This window comes from Gymnogyps californianus, chromosome 11 (genome assembly GCF_018139145.2).
Source record: "Gymnogyps californianus isolate 813 chromosome 11, ASM1813914v2, whole genome shotgun sequence".
NCBI lineage: Eukaryota > Metazoa > Chordata > Aves > Accipitriformes > Cathartidae > Gymnogyps > Gymnogyps californianus.
The window spans coordinates 9,457,372-9,475,146 of NC_059481.1; the positions used below are offsets into that span (position 1 = coordinate 9,457,372).

Here is a 17,775-nt window from a genome sequence, read left to right on the forward strand (position 1 = left end):
TGTCGGTTTTAACTGAAGACAGTGAATCACAAATGCATGGATTTCTATTCCTTCGTGTGCTCTTCGACTACAGCAATGAGGTACTGATTCTCTTCCTTAGTGCAGAAAGCTGTTATTTACCCATCCGTAATGAGGGTTAGAGCAACTGTGGTGTGGCTAGAAGTTGCATATAGTGGTATCACATAATCCAGAACAGTCTACAGAGGTAGTAAGGGGAGGCTCTGCTCAGTGCCTCTGCCTGATACTCTGAGCTGCAGTGTCCATATGTCCTTAACTTGGACGGGACAAGCGGTCCTAGTGCTTGAAATTCAAGGACTTCAGTCAGCAATGTTCAATGGGTCTGATCCATCCCAGAGGCAGCGCCCTGTGAACTGCGCTCCCCAAAACCATAAAAAGCAGACCATAAACCAAAACAAATGCATTTTTGTGTGTGGAACTTTCTGTAATATATAGATCTTGTCAAATGAATATGACTTGCAGAACTGTAAAAAAGTTGTTGGTGGTGTATAAGAGAAAAGAGGCAGCATATCCAGGAAGGTTCCCTCTAGTGCAAGCAGACAGATACGCATGGGTCAGGAAGCTCTGTGCCTGTTCAAGGCTCTTAACTGAGGCACAGGGCTGAGATGAGAGAACACCCACAGAACTGTGCTAAGCCTGGAGAGCTTTGTCTGCAAGAGGCTCTGCTACCTCTAGGGTTAGCATTACTACTCCTCTAGTTTTATGGTAAAGATTTCACTTTGGCAATTGTGCAATGCAAATCCCAGGAGTCTTTGCCTAGATTTAATTACTTAAAAATGCACTGATGCATAGGACACCCTGGGACAAGGCCTCCTCGGGTTTTTACAGCAACAAACTTTGTAACTTTGACTCTCAGGAAAGTCATCGACAGAGTCTGGATCCAAGAGCACATTCATAACCAATTATTGCAAAGATCAGCATGGCCTTTGCAGAAAACTAGAAAGGGCTCTTGAGAGAACTGAGTGAGTGCAGAAATTAAATGCTTGCCTCTCTTTTCATCAAATCATGATAAACAGGAAAATGTAAAGGATTAAAGATGATAATCCAGAAAGTGCAAGAAATTGCATTTCTTTCATTTCCCCACAGAGCGTCCCCATTTCACTATTCATCGCTCAACAGGCGGCCACTTCTTTGAGTAGGTAGTAGTCCATTTTGCAGAGGAGCCCACAAAGGTTTGTCAAACATGTATTTGTCCCTTTTAAAAATTTATTATATTGATAATGTTAACATGGCAAACTGAAATTTCGCTTTTACTTATCCTAGAGGTAAAGGGGAAAGAAATCTTATGTTCCTTGGTGACTTGAAGATCAAATGAGGGTTTTTTAATGCATATATATACACACACACTGGATTTCTTGTCAAAACTTTTGTACTTTGGTATATAAATAAATACAATAATGAAACTTAAGTTACTAGATAATCAATGTCTGTCTTCATATTTTAAATGATTACTTATTAGTTTTTACATACCAGCTAGAAAATTTTATAGTTTAGAACTGTTGGTAAATTGTAGGTTTTAACTCTATAAGTCATACGTGTTGTTGGCAAGAGTATCTGAGTGCATCGAAGTTTTTTTGTTTCCTGAAATACCTGAGCATGGCTATATTTTAACTGTAAGCTGAAAAGGTAAGTGTGCACTCAAAAAAAGAAATCAATTAGTCTCGCTAAGTTTCAGAACTGTCTAATAGCTTGCTTTGAACTTTAACAATTTTGTTCCAGTATAGATATGACACTAGAGTGCCCTTTGTACACATTTCTGAGACATATTTTGATCGGTCCACTAATAACTTGTCTTGCAAAGCTTAGAAAAATGTGTTTCATCAGCCAATTATTTGCTATGTGATTAGACAAAGGCATGATCATTCTCAGGCTTTGTACTTGATTTCAAGATATATCATGCATCATATGGAAGAAAACTAATGCAATGGACTACAGGAAAAATCTTACGTTCTTTCACGGACTAACTCGTAAAGCAATCTGTTCTGCACTTTTTCCCTACAAACACTTTTGTATTCATTTCAGATTAAAGTTGAAACATGAACAGACAATTAATTAGATTTTGTTTTGTACTTTATATTACGTGGATGAATGGTTCATGCAGAAGTTTAGACAGTCTTAATTTTTGTTGATTAAAAGCAGAAATGAAACAGACATGGGCTCATGAGACCTGGTTTACATCACCATAACAGATGCAGCATTCACCAGTAGGCGAGCAATTTGCACTAAAATAGCTTCAATGACTTGTGCTCAAACTGTTTCAGTTACAGTTACAATCCCTGAGATTGGCAGAGCGCTCTACATCTGATAGACCCAGAAGGGACCTGGTTAACACATTTTTCCAGAGCAATACCAGCTGCATAACCAGCTAGACTAAAAAGGCATAAAAAGCACATCTCTGTGTAACTTATAAACATGCACATGTTTAGTTTTACTACCCTGAAAAAGGGAGATGCAGAGGAGGAGAACAAAGGAGTCTGGAGGAAGAGGTGTAACTCTAGCGTAACAACAAAAACAGATTTTTAGTGTTGTCTCAGGCCTGACAGGAACTCCCTCCAGCCTTGATAAACAGTCCTGTTTATCACAGTAGCATTGTGAAACACGTACAGGTTTGTAGAACTAGCACTTTAATTTGTGTAACACAAAAAAGGGCCTTTTAGAAAAATGAATTATTGATTTTATTTTTTTCCCTCATAGCAGTTGGGGCAATCAAATCTACTGACGCTGGAAGACTGTTACGAGCTAAGGCTATCACAATCCAAATTTCCTTAAATGTGTCCCTTTTCTCCAGCTCAACACTTTCTGTCCAGGTGGGAGAGAGACTACCGGCTGCTGGGCTTGTGTGTCCACATGCCAGAAAACCTGCACAGGTGCCGTGCATGTGCCATACCGTGACACTGCCTGCGCAGGCTGGACGGACCGCCCTTCTGCATGAGCCTGCTGGACTCCCAGGTCCTTGTCCATTGCACAGGTGTGCATTTCTGTCTCGCTGTATAGGAAATCTTCTGTGACGAGTTGATAAATCACAGTAACTTGACAGGTTAAAGCTGTGTGTGCTTTATTTTAGAACATATATGGCTTACATGAGAGGAAAACTTTTGTATTTTCCCCTGGTACTGGAAGCGGCAGAGTTACACAGTTCAGCCAGCTTCCAGCTTTTTTCCTTCTGATGTCACACTTTCTTTTTTCTTTCCTAATTTTATTCCTCTGGGATGAAATCTTGGCCCCCATAAGATCAAGCAGAACAAATCTTTCACTTTTTCCCTTTTTGAATGCCTTAAATGTCAGTAAATTTCTCCGAGGTGTTTATATGTTTTCCATTAGCACATTTGCATACATTCATATGTTGTCAAAATGGGCTTCTATGCTACTCTCTGCTCCTGAGATATGCAGTAGATACATGTGAAAAGATGCAGTAAAAACCCTTTAAATGTTAATGCTCTGTTGTGGATCCATGTCTTATTGATATTTCTCTCCTGATAATGTAATACGGTGTTGAATGTTCAGATGCTATGACAACGATCAGTAAAAGAACTTATTTTACCTACTGGTAGTTTGTACAGAAAGGCTCTTTCAGTAGCCACCTTTTTAACGTGAATTCAGAAGGAAAGGAACCTAGGAGTTACCAAAATCAGCTCTTCTATACCTAATAATGTTTTTAGGCTTGACGTGTCATATGTGATTGAAGTTACTGTTATCTCACCAAAGCCACCCTTTTCAACAGTCAGGCTGAGTTATAAAGTATTAAACTTAAATAGTATTTGTTCACAACTGAGTACTCTGGCAGGGAGCAAGAGCTTTCTGTGTGGTTGGTTATTGTTAAAAAGAAGAAAATTATTTCAGAATGACAGAATCATTACAGTTCGAAGAGACCTCGGGAGGTCTTGACTTTGAGTCCAACCTCTGCGCAAAGCGAGGTTAACGCTGGACTTGGGCCAGGCTATTCTGGGCTTTGCCCATTTGGGTCTCGAAAACCTCCCAGGATGGAGATTCTACAATTTCTTTAGTTTCTTGTCCCAATGATTGCTTAGCCTCAAAACATCTTCCCCCTCCTCATAGCCAGTTGGAACCTCTTTTCAAATGATGACCGCTGAGTCTCATTTTCCTGTCATGCACTTCAGTAAAGAGCCTGTCTCTTTCTTCTTGGTAACCTCCACTTAGGTGTTGGAAGGTTGCTACTAGATACCCCTAAGCTTTCTTTATTAATACCAACTTTTGAGAGGAAGAAATGTTGGAGTAATTTTAAGGACAACCAATGAGCAGCGAGGCTATCAGGTGGTGAATGGTGTGCAATAATGAGAACTTTCATAGACTTTTTGGGAATATTTGAGATGCTGGTGTAGGCACCTGAGCAAGTGAATTAATTCCCTTCAGACGCTGCGTCAGCCATTTCCAGTAAAGTGTAAAGTCAGTCCAACTGGATTCTCACAGACCACTCACTAAAGACCTGAGTACAAGTTAAAGCTGAATGTGGATGAACAGCAAAACAGACATAATTTTTTGCAACTAGAGCACTGGATTAAATCTGAATTCCCTGCTCACATTTCTGATGCAGACAATCTCCCCCTAGGAACCTTTATAGACTCAGTGACATCAATCTGCACATCCGTAATTACAGTCCACATGCTATTACAAGGCAGCCCTGCACATAAGCTCATGCAGTCCTGGGAGAATCATCTAGGCCTACAGCGAGCTCCATCACAGAAAATGCAAATCTCTTCACAGATAAGACACATCTTCCTCCAAATATAGACTAGCTTACACCCACCTTGCTAATAGCAGGCTATACTTAATTCTCTTTAGCAAGATTACACAAAATTAACCAGCAGATCCCATGAGAATATTGGCAATATGCTATACTTCGAGGTACGTGCATTCTGGGATTGCTGCAAAGTAAGAGACTGTGGACAAATAAAACTGATGTCTAGGGAAAGACAGAAATTGACATAAAAAAATTGAATGACTTTCTCAGTTTTATTTAGTTAGACATGCAAAATGTAAAAGCAAAACCATAGTAATACCGATACCTTAACCTTTACACAAAAATTACTTCTTTTCGCTCAGAAAAAGTGTTCCAAATACTGGAAAAGTACCAACTATCCATCTACTAAGAAGGTATGTAAAGAAATAGCACTGCTAGGTATTGTGAAATAAGGCATGTGAGCAAAACCCATACGTTACAGCTGGACATTTTTATCCCAGTTAAGGGAGGACAAATCCTTATTCAAAAGATAATCAACTGTATTAAAAATCATTAACAGTTTTGATCAAGGATGAGCACTGCATATGTAACACCTCTGAAAGGCAGCCACTTCAGAAGATGGGAAACTGGCAGAAAGTATGTTTCCACAAAATTACGGTGACACTGGCGGTGATTTACTTGTGTTTCAAAGGGTTCAAAAGGATTTACCAACACTGTGAGGGCCACCAGTTGGGCCCAGTGGGTTGTGTCTCCACTGAAATACTCTCAGGCCAGAGACCAGACTGGAGAGTGATACCTGTATGAAGGGAGCCCCTCCTTGAAGAGGGTCCTCCAGCCGGCGCGGACCTACCTGCCAGCGAGCCGCTGGAGCACGGTGCTTCAGCGCTTCAGATAAACGCCTGCGTGGACTGGGAGGAACTGGAGCTGCAGCCTGGAGGCGAGAAGAATGCGTTAAGCGCGCGTCGCACGAGAGGTAAGCGGTGAAGCCATTAAAAATCCGGGGAGCACAGCCCAGACCGAGATCTGAGAAGCAATTACCCGTACGGCGGTTGACGTCGATGACTGCGGCCAAGAACTCACCAGAAGGAGCCCCGCGTGTTGGCCCCAGCCCTCGCTCCCGCCGGTCTCTCTCGCTTCCAGTCAGGGCAGCGACGGCTCGTGCCCCGGCCTCCGCCCTCACGCGCACTAACGGTCTTAGCGGTCGCGCGCTGGGCGCCGGCCGCGCCCCCCCTCAGCCGCCGAGCGCGGCCGGCCCGAGCCCGCCCCGGGGCTGCCCCGCAGCCGGCGCCTCACCCAGCGCGTCCCGGCGGCCGCAGGCCCGCGGCGGCGGAGCGGAGGGTGGTGGCGCCAGCGGAGCCCGCCCCAGCGCGGCGTCTTTGTTCCGAGCGGCAGCCCCCGAACGGCGGCGCGGGCCGGGGGCGCGGCCGGGGCCGGCAGCCCCGCCCGAAGGGCTGCGCCCCGCCGCGCTCATGGCGGGAGCGCTGGGAGCCCCGCGGAGCGTCCCGCCGCCGTGGGAGCTGCCGCCGCTGCCCCTGGGGGCCCGGGAGCCGGCTGGCAACGGCGGCCGGGGCACGGCGCGGTGAGCGGCGCTGGTGGCCGGCGGGGGCGCTGTGCGGGGCCGCGGGGCCTGGCAGCCCCGGCGGCGGGCGCCGAGCGAGGCGGGCGCCCGCAGCCCGCGGGGGCCCTGCCCGGCGCGGCTCGGCGCTCCACGGATCCCCGCGCAGCTCCCGGGCAGCGGCCCTCCGCTCACCGGGGCCCGCCTCGCCCGGCCCCCGCCGCGGGCTGCCGTAGAGCCCTCCCGCGCCCAAACTTTGCAAAGTCTGGCAGCTCCGCTGCTGCGGCGGCGGCGGCTACGGCAGCAGCGGGCGGGGGCGGCGGCGGAGGAGGCGGGGGCGGAGGGGGCGGGGTGCGGACCAGCAGCAGCAGCAGCATCAGCATCATCATCATCATCAAAGAGCCTCGATTCTTGCCGCTCTGGGAGCCATGCGCTGCTGTCTGTAATGTCAGCGGAACAGGAGAAGGACCCCATCGCGCTGAAGAGATCCCGAGGTACGGGGAGGGGAGGGTCGGGCCGGGCCGGGCCGGGGGGTGGCGGCGGCGGCGGCCGCTGCTGGGGCCTAACTCCCGTGAGGAGAGCTGGCGGTGCCGCGGGATGCGCGCACCGGCCAGACCCGACCGCCGCTGCCCGCGGGGCTCCCAGCCGGCCGCCGCGCAGTCCGGGCCGGGCCGCCGGCGCCCCCGCCGCGGTCCCTCCCTGCGGCAGGCGGCGGCGGGGCCGGGCGGCGCGGGAGCCGCGCTAAGTTTGCACGGTGGGGCCCGGCCGGGCCCCGCGGGCTCCCGCAGCCTCCGGGCCTTGAAATGCAAAACTCTGGGCTCGCTCTGCGTGCAGATGTGACCCGCGAGTGAAGGCGTGCGGGTGCGTGGTTATGTCTCTTGTGTTTTTCTGGATGTGCCCATTAGTATGCAGCGTGCATACTGTTGGTGCAAGGGAATACGTCGGCGGTGCCACATGTCCGAGTTAGTGTTGATGCAGAGCCCATAAATTACAGTTGAGTGTTTGCTCTTCTACCCTGGTCTTGCTCTTGTGCTTGATTTTAGTCGGGGTTTCGTTTTTCTCTTTTCGGGAAATGAAAAATTTATCGAAATATTATTCTTTATTAATAGCATTGTTGTATGGCTCTAGTGAGGTTTGAAGTATGCATTTATTTGAAATGTGTAAGGAGAAGGGTAGAAATATGGCATCTCTTCTGACTTTGGCTGTGCAACTGACTTTAATGGCAGTAGCACATCAGTCTACGTAGAGGTAGTTGTGTCCTTATGGTCCTTAAAAACAGAAATGCATTTCTGAATGAAGTAATGAAAGACAGTAGGGTGACTGAGTTGGGTGAAAATCAAGGCAAAGTGATAAAATCTGCAATTTATTGCTTCTCTTTTCCTTGCCTCCTGTTTTTCCCCTGGAATTCTATTGTTCTTGATGTTTTAAGCTTTTTTATGGTTGGGTAAGTGAGGAAGGGTGTGGATTCTGCTATGCATATTGTCATTGATTTACAGTTTGCTTTTCTAAAACTGTTCTAGTAACAGCTGGATTGCAACCTTGAGAATGAGAGAATGAAAATATGCAGCAGTGTTACAAAGGAGACTGGGATTCATTAGACTCCTTCACTCTCGAGCCCTGATTCTGCAAATATTTAAGCACATACAGTTTCACATGCCTGAGTTACCCACCGAGTTCCATGCGATTACTGCTTAATATCAAAACTGTTTACAGTATCAGGGCCACAGAATAGGCTCACCAAATCTGATTGAAATTAGACTCCTTTTAGTTTTCTATCTATAATGAAAAGTTTATCTGGCCATTTATGTTTCTTGGGAAAATGTTCTTACTGAGATAAAGCACTGTTTGAAAAGACTCTGGCATCCATCCTGTAAAAACCTAGACGAGATTTGTCAGTGAGAATGAAAATACTCCATAGTATTTGCAGTATGTTAAGTATGGCATAAATTACATGCAAGGTCATAATCTCTTAATATGTAAACAAAACTATAAGTTGCGGTTCTCCTGACTAACACTGAAAATGTCTATCTTGTGTGTGTATGAAGTAAAAAAGAATATGGGACTTATCTCTTCTCCTTTTCCAAAATGTAAATAGCTGAAGTACGTTTTATCCATTATTTAATAAGGGCATAGTTATCAGATAGGTATTTGTATCTCTAGATCCATTACATATATGATGTCCCAGTCAAAAGGATTGTATTTTTTCCTGGAAAATTAGTCTCAGACAATTAAATAATTTTTTGCACCCTTAGTGCAACATTCCAAAATGCTTGGTACACCTTTTAATGAAAGTCTGTGTGGTAGGTACCAAAAGTGACTTTCTGGAAAGTTTATTTTGGCTGCATGAAAATGACTCTTATTCACTCTTTTTTGGAGGTATGCTAGGACTAACATTCTGTTTCCTTTCATGTATAAATTAAATCATTATAAAATCCACAGGGAAAATACAGATTCGTAGGGCTGAGTTAAATCAGCTGTGCTGCCTCACACAGCAAGAAGAGAAAATATAAAAGCTTTGTACCTTTCCAGACATAGGACTCAGTTCTGCAAACCTAGGCATATGAATAGCTTCACCCATGTAAGTAATTAATGTAGAAATCAGTGGAACTTGTCACTTTTTAACATATGCTACTGTAAAATAGCACTGCATATGATCCTCAGTGTTCTACTTGATCACAGATTTACTAATATCTGTGCTGCTACCTGTTGAATTTATTAAAAGAAATCTGGATATTTGTAGTATTTTGCTATCAGTGGTTATCATCGTTTATGTATTAAGAGTACAGGACCATGAACAGGAGTGTATTTTATGCAGTTGTGAGGAATGGTGTTCGTGGTACAATCTCCCACTGAATTTATCGTAAACATATAGGAATGCTGGAGAAGAAGCTAATGGAAAGTACAGTGACAGTTTTGAGCAAACAGTTTATCAAGAAGATGATTTATAGAGTTGGAATTTAAGGGAAAATTGTCATCGTTCTTTATGTAAAACTTTGATTTACATAAAAGCTGTGATCATTTGGTATCTACAGTTAATGCGGTGGCAGTGCTTCATAGCACACTAAGTATATGCAGGATTTTATATTCTAAATCAAGGCAAAAAGGACTCTTTAAAGAGTAATCCCTAGTTACTCTGATGGTAGGTTATACCATGATATGCTATGCTCAAGCATGAGTTTATTTTGAGAACATGATCGTGACTTCATGCTCCAGTCTTTGAAATTCAGACTTAAAATTTGATAGGTGTTGATTTGGGATGTCCACGTATCTTCCTTATGTATAGTGAAAAATTAAATTAAATTAAATTTCAACAGTGACAGCCAAAGCCAAAAGGAACTTATTAAAGCAGAGGCAGAACTGGATTCTTACGTGAGGTAGGACTGGTAAATTCCCTGAAACCTCAAAAAAGGAGGCAGGGAGGAAGGAAGTGCTAGGAGTGAAAATTTGTCAGGCCTTCTTTGATCAGGAGTATTTGAAATAACTGTTGGATATTTCAGCCTGTGTACAGTAGGTCTACTTCTTCCCTGTGAGAAGAGATTTTGTGTTACTTTGCTGAATAGTCCTAAAGCTGGTTTAGCTGTCTGCTGGGAATATTTGTCTAACGTAGAGTGATGTAATGTCATGCAGTATGCTTCTTTGCATAATACTATTGATGATTCACAGTTTTCTTCAGGTTGCCTTTGGTAATAAAGACAAACCTGTGTGTTCAGCTGTACGCTTGCATCTTGATAAAGTTTGACTTGTATTCTGAATATGAGTTTTAAACAAATAACATTAAAATTTTTAAGTTGGATTGCTCACTTCTTACTGTTCTATACTGTTACTATATATATATATATTTTTTTTTTTTAAAGAGCAAATAAGATAGTATCTTAATGGGCCTGGGAAAAAATGAATTAACATACGGTTTCTTAATGTAATGATGTTAGTATCTTAACATGTGTTGCTCTCATATCACCCAAAAGTGATTTTCATACTTCAGCTCAGGGTTTTCTTTGCATTCCCATATGATGGCAAATCCACTTGAGCCCCATGAAGGCAGACCGACTGGGATAATAAGGAATGTGCTAGAATCTTTCCTTTTTTTTTTTTTTTTTTCTTTTTTGGTCTGTGGTCTAACTAGAGTTTTAAAAATGAAAACCACAATTTATACAACTTTGAGAGCTTGTCCCACTGTTATGAAAGGTGAAGAAGAATCCCAGGTGAAGTACACATATTTCTTTGTATTGCTCAGTCAAGTCGAAATGAGTGATCAATAAAATGAACATTCTTTACTTCTTTTTGTGCCAGAGCAACCATGCTCAATTATTCTGTGAGGCTTCTGCAGACTAAGGCAGGTTCGCTTAGAGCCCTTCTCATTTTTGGCAGGTGTCTTTTTGTTTGATCAAGTCTTGCATTTAGTGAAATTTAGATCTGATAAACTGGAGATCTGTCTAAACAACATGGCAGGTTTTCAGCAGTTTTCATTCATGGATCTACTACTGTTGCTTTTACCTTCGTGGCGTATTGTAACATACTGTTGTATATTGGTACAGTAAGTTTGATAAATGCTATGTCAGCGTAAGTTAAATAGGAGGTGAATCTTAGGCATGGTTTTAAGCAGTTCTTTTGAAAGTTTTATGCATTATGCAAACAAGAAATACTTCTAACTAGTCAAGTGGAGATGTTAAGAACCAAGGGACAGATAAACATAAAATAAATGGAAATGTTTATTCCAACTGTAATGAGCATGAATTGAACATTAAAATGGTAATAGAGTAAGATAGCTGTATACGAGGTACGCTAACTTTTACCTCCAGATGTTTGTTCCTTAAGGACTTGCAATGTAAGGCACCAGAATTAATGCAAGTTCAGTATTTGTAACAGATATCTGTTGCTATGACAGACAGAGGCAAACTTAAAATACAGTCTGTAAGAAAACTAATGCAGTATTGCACTGATTGAAATTTTGTAGGTGGTGACAGTGGATTGGATGGGTTAGGAGGACCAGGAGTACAACTTGGAAGCCCTGATAAGAAAAAGCGCAAAGCAAATACACAGGTAAATTCCCTTTGGTTCTTTTGATTTCTTAATAAGTAGTGCACTCAGATGTTGTTTGCTGGTATGACTTATCTCGCATTGTTTAGAATATCAGTCTGTTGTCACAAATAGCAGTTACATACAAAGTATTTCGGTTGTACTGTGAAGTTAAAATCTTCATAATACTAGTTATTCTCACTGAAGTTATTTTAATCTCTGTAGGTTGCCAAAGACCTGTAGAGAGAGGAGCACAGTGAGACTGCAACAACTTGTATTTTACCATATGGATTTGATTCTGAGACAGACTTTCTTTTAATGACTTTGTAGCCATTGGTAGAAATCTGTACAGCATGAGTAGTTGCCATGAGACTACTTTTCTTCTTACTTTTATTCCTATATGTGTAGGTTTGTGGGCTAATGGAACAGTACAGTTTGTTAATACTTTGACCAAACTCTTGGCATATTCCCCAAGTGATTTTCAAGCAAAAGCTGTGAGGCAGGTTCGGCTCCTTTCCAGTGAATCCCTGCAATTTGGCATTTCTATACAGTTTCTGTTTCCAGAAAAGGAAGCCTAAATACAAAACATCTAAAGCAATTAGATATCTGTAGTGCAGAATTTTCCTTTGTATGTTCATTCAGCTTTGAGTGAGAGTATCTGTTAATTTGGTACTGCCCAGTGAGAGTAATTTCATTTATGTAGGTCGAACAATCACTTTCTGTTAGGCCTATCCAGATTCCATTGAAATGTGGATCTGTTTTCTTAATTTTTGTTTTGTTTTAAAGTAGTCATGGTGAAACCTGCTCTGAGAAATATTCAGTTAATTTAAGGGTTTCAGACCTCTTTCTTTGTGGAGCTTTCCTCATGTTCTGGAATGGTGATAACTGTAGAGGGCATGCAGATTAGTTTCGTCTCTTTTCTTACCAGGTTCAAAATTTGCAGCACAGCAGGAATTTCTTGGCGGAAAAAAATGTTCAGTCTTAGTTTATTAGTATTTAAGAGGAAATGCTTTCTGTGAGCACAGTTAGCATGAGGGTGAACCAGCTAGATGTTCCCCACAGGCTAGTCTAGAATGAAATTCAATTGTATAGCCACTCTGATGACATTTAAACAGCCTCTGGGCTCCATTAAACACTTGATTATGCTCTGTAACCAGAAATCCTTATATTTTATACCTACTGACTATGCTTTGCAGACTGCCCACAATCACTGAATGCTCATAAGGGACACCTCTGTTTGGTACACAGAATATAGAAAATTCCTGTATGCAGACTCCTATATTCTATATACCTTTTTTAGAGTTATAGTAACATTAGGTTTGTATATCCTCATAGAAGTGGGGTGTCTTAAGAGATGTATATTCACTAAAATGAATGCAAAATGAAACTAAGGAAATGCTTCAAATCTGCTCTTCAGCATTTGGAAATATTTTGTGCATGTGTTTAAGTGACACATGGCTTTCCGTATTGTTGCTTTTCTTATGTAAAAGATTAAGAAATAGAAGTCACATATCAATTAGTATTTTCAGAAGCATGGTCGTGCAACTGCACAATTTTTAAAGCACTGAGATTACTATAAATCACCGCGTTATCTGGAGCCCAAACTCCTCTCTTGCCTCTGTACTGAAATTTCAGACAGCCTGGCAGGGTACAGTGGGTGAGCTTTACACAACAGCTGAGCAGTTCTTTTAGCAGTAGTGCTGCTAATCCAGGACCTTTGTGGTTGGTCTGTCTTGCAGGGAAATACTAAAACTAATTTAAATGTTGTATTTAAAATATTTTTAGGGATCATCATTTCCTCCTCCATCTGAATATGCTCCACCGCCGAATCCAAGCTCTGACCACCTTGTAGCTGCAAATCCGTTTGATGACAACTATAACACTGTGTCTTATAAACCACTTCCTTCAGGAAATCCATATTTTAGTAATCCTGGTTATCCTGGCTTTGGAGGCTATAACACTTTCAGAATGCCACCTCACATGCTGCCCAGAGTGTCCTCGCCATATGGTGGTTCTTACTCCCTCAGAAACCAACCACATCCCCTTCCTCAAAACCCTGTGGGAATGGGTTTTAGTCGACCCCACTCCTTCAGCTTTGGTCCACATGATAACCCAGGTTTTGGGAATCAACCACCTTATAGTAGTGGTCAGATAAATCAAAATGTCAATATGCCTGGTCAGAATTTCAGACCAAATCCTGGTGAGAACTTTGGCCATTCTGGTCAGATACCTCACCCTGATGTGCCATCTAACTTTGGTCCTGGAAACAATCCAAATTTCCCAAATTCTCAGCTAGAGTCAAACCATTCTTTTGTTCCTCCACCAAACACGTACAACCAGACAAAATCGTCAGCACAAAAGCAAGACTTTAGTCAAGGTGCAAGCAAAGCATCCAGCCAGAACACTGCTGCTCATCAGCATCATCACAGGACAGAGGACATTGTGAGTCAAGGTAACAGTGACCTAAAAAATGTTACTCGAAACAATGTGGTAAATCAGGATAATAGCCATTCTAATAGTGCTGATAACACTAATGCTGGCCATTCAAATGGGACTCAGAGTAAGTCCCGCCAGCCTCGAGGTACTGCTGAAGGATGCAACTCTGAAAAGAGCAGCAAAACACCCCTTCATCCCAGTCGTCATGGTCACTCGTCCTCTGAACCCGTCTATCCATGTGGAATTTGTACACATGAAGTTAACGATGACCAGGATGCCATCCTGTGTGAAGCCTCTTGTCAAAAATGGTTTCATCGGATCTGTACAGGCATGACTGAGTCAGCTTATGGCCTTCTTACAGCAGAAGCATCCGCAGTGTGGGGTTGTGATACTTGCATGGCTGACAAAGATGTCCAGTTAATGCGTACAAGAGAGACTGCAGGACCACCTGCATTGAATACGGATGGCTAACAACGTGATTTGGTGGTAGTGGTTGAAATACTTGCTGTGAAGATTTGGTTACAAATTGGGTACTTCACTTTCTGCAGACAATCAGTTGTGTTTGATTGTCATCTTTTTTTCCCTAATCTGTTTTCATTCATAAACTTCCATCTCAGCTTTTCTACTCTTAATGTGTGCAAATGTTTTACAGGATGGAATATTTTTTTGTTTCTGATTAAACTGTAAAACATAACTGACAACTGATCAGGAGTAGGATGTGCATTGACAATTTTATTGAAGGCAAAAATGTGCCTGTATGAATAGCCCCTAATTTGCTAGCGTTAATGTGTTAACTAACACTAGCATTTAGTGCTCAGTTTTAATGGTACTATATTTGCAAGTACTCATTACATTTTATTTTTTGGGGGTGAATGTCCATTACTGATGTTCTTGCTATCCTTTCTTTGAATATAGTGGAGATGACATGGAGGAATGTGCAGTACTAATAGTTTTTATTTTAGGGAAAGTACAGAGAATTTCATATCTGCTTTTTTCTATTTTTGAAGTAAAGCATTAACACACTATTCAAAAATCAATGACTTCATGCTTAGTAACATAACGAAACCTGCTAACTCTTACACATTTATATTTACTTGAAAAGGCAATGATCTCTTTTGACTTCTCAGCAAATACTTACTTGCTGAAGACTCTTGCTAGGTCTTGCAGTATTTGGAAATAGTTACAAAATATGATTACATTCGAAAAAGAATACATCAAGTTTATGAAGTCCAGTGCTTTAAATCTAGAGAATACCAAAACTAGGGTTGCGTATGTAACCTTAATTCATTTATCTTAAGCACATACATTAGGATACAGTCTCTGCATCTGTCACGGTTGTGCAATCATGCACCTCTCTCTCATCCTTTCTCATTGATGGTTCTAGTCTCCTGCCTCAGTGCTGCCTCAGAATTGTGAATGCGCTAGTGCAGGGAAAGTCCTGCCCATCTTCTAGGGCTTTCAGCTAGAGCCTGCTCGGTCATCCTGAGCTTACACAGTCCACTTGGCATGAAGGAGGGTGCAAGGCAAGGGAGTGTGCTCAGCACAGGCTCTGAATTGCAAGATAACTTGGCTAGCAAAGTCTTAAAACTGAATTCCCATCACTGCCTCAGTCAGTCTTGCAGTGAGGGGGTGGGAAATCTAGGGTGAAGAAAAATACAGCTTTCACATCAGGTGAGTTTAGCTTGTATCAGGAGCAAGTAATCAGAAGTTTAGCTTCTTTGCTAAACTTGATATCCCACTGACAAGTATGAATGGCACTAGAGCTTCATGTGTGATGCTAAGAATTCTATTTTAATATGGGTAATCTGATCTTATTCTTGATCTCAGAAATACACACCCCCCCCCTTTTTTTTAATGTGAGGAAACATCTAGCCTTGAAGACTTCAGCCTTAGCAGTGTGATAAAGTTGCATATGCAACTGAAAATTAGTGTTTCTGTAGAGAGAAGTGTTATTTTAGCTTAATAAAAGGTGGTGCTGTAATAACAGACTCTGCTTGTAATACCACTGTGCTGGAAACTTTTAGTTTTTAAACAGTCAGCAGTTAAATCGTATGTCAGGCATTACAGGTACTAGTCACATTCCTTAATGTGATAAATTGTTCAGGTCTGTGGTGATGAGTGATGTCGGAGCCCATATAGAATACAGTCGTCTATATAAAGAGGTAGTTTTTATGGTAAGCTATGCTAATGAGTGAGAAGTAAGGCCTGTTTGCTAGTTCGCCATTGTGTTTGATTTTAAATGGGCTCTACTGTGGTACTTTCCTGGAAGATACTATGCAGATCTACATAACTGTCCTTGTTTTATTTTAAAAGTGAAAAGTTTTATATACTCTTTTACTGGAGAAGTGCAGTATTGCCCTCCTTTTTGTCTTTCCTCTCATCAGGAAAAAAGAAATAATGTCTAAAGTGTAAATGACACAATTCATATCTTGAGGATTTCCTGTATGGAGATGTAAAGAAAGTGTAAGGCAGATCCAGGGCTTCTGTTTTCGTCACTATTTGCTTTATTTAGTACAACTTAATCTTGTTTTGTTGGAGGTGTGATATTTAAAAACAAACGACAAAAAGACAACCAAGCAACAACCTCTGTTAGAGAGATTTGTTCTTCAGTAGTTTTCCTAATGACTGACTGACGGTTAGAATTTGCTTTTGGTATCTAAAGTAGAAATTAAACCAAACCTTATTTAGAAAGATTTGTCCCTCTGGGAATCAATTTAATCTCTGCAACAATTTGCACTGTGAAGGTAGTGGAGCTGGTTCAGACCTACAGCAATGTAAATGAAATAAAAAATTTTGCTCAGTGAAAATTCAACAAAAGATCCAATGATGATATTGTTACCCAAGCGTGCTGTTTACAATACCTTTGCCACTCCCATACCCCGTTCCTATTGTGACATGTTTGGGGCATTTGTTCTCAGAAGTCCAATTAATGTTTTAACATTTTGGAGCAGACATTGTATTTAAAATAGCCATGTATTTCTTAATCTCGAAGTTAGGCAAGTGTTTTCTATATTAGCTAGCAAGACATTAGAATTTAAATATAGTGTTCTTACAAACTTAAAATCAACTGGAGTATCATTTTATAAGGCCTTAAATTGTGTATTTGTGAAACTTATTCTAACAATTTATTTCAGTTTTTCTAAACTGTTACTATGTTGGGTTTGTAACCCAGTAAATTTTCTGCGTTTATTAACCTACAAATTCAAGGCGTTAGCAAATGCCATTTATAGCAAATAAAAACAAATGAACAAAACCAAACTTGCTATCATACTAATCATAGAAATATGACTGATTAGGATCTCCAAAAGTCATCCAGCCAATATGCTTGCCCTACTGATACGCTCTTGGCATATCTGGACTCTTTATCTGGAGGGAGGGTTATACTTGGTTTTTCTCTGCATGTATTGACTAGTAGTAGTTCAAGTATGCACAGGAAAAACAACAATCATGTTTTGTTAGTAAGGTACTGGGAAAATGTCAGCTGGTTAGAATTAGAAATTAGTTATAGAAGGGTGGGTGGGAGGGAGGGTTGATTAGAATAGGTGAGGTTTTTTGTAATACTCTACATGAAACAATTTGTATTGAACTATCATGTGCTTCTTTCATTACTAGTGATTTAGACTGTATTGGTGCTGCACACTAAAAATACTGGAAAGATTTTGTAAATCTTACAAACCTTAATATTTTTGTGGGAAATGCCTGTGTCCTTTTTAAAAAGCTCCTTGTCATGGTCAGAAATGCAGCCCATATTGCCCAAAATGTTCTTTTTTTTTTTTTCTTTCTTTCTCCCAGCCTCTCCCCCCCACCCCACCCCCCCCCCGGCTGAAATAAATAGGTATAAACTGGATTGAACTGTTCTTAATACTTAGGTTTTTTTGCCAGAGACCAGTTTTAAATGAGAAAATACATAATTTGTTCTTTAAAATACTTGTTTTATTGGTGTGAGGGTGACAGTGCTGCATATAGGCTAGAGGGTAGATATCAAAAATCCTGTTTCTGGCTGTTTTACTGATCCCTTCTACAACTTGAGACAAGCAGGTTAACTGTTTGT

General features: G+C 41.6%; 1 protein-coding gene across 1 annotated transcript; it reads left to right on the top strand.

The window, feature by feature from the left end:
• The first annotated feature begins 6,709 nt into the window (after positions 1 to 6,709).
• PYGO1 (pygopus family PHD finger 1) lies at positions 6,710 to 14,471 on the top strand. The gene is made up of 3 exons (XM_050903413.1): positions 6,710 to 6,766; positions 11,227 to 11,312; positions 13,074 to 14,471. Exons 1-3 carry the CDS (start codon positions 6,718 to 6,720, stop codon positions 14,193 to 14,195), a joined length of 1,257 nt encoding a protein of 418 aa, XP_050759370.1. The 5' UTR covers positions 6,710 to 6,717; the 3' UTR covers positions 14,196 to 14,471.
• The last annotated feature ends 3,304 nt before the right edge of the window (positions 14,472 to 17,775 follow it).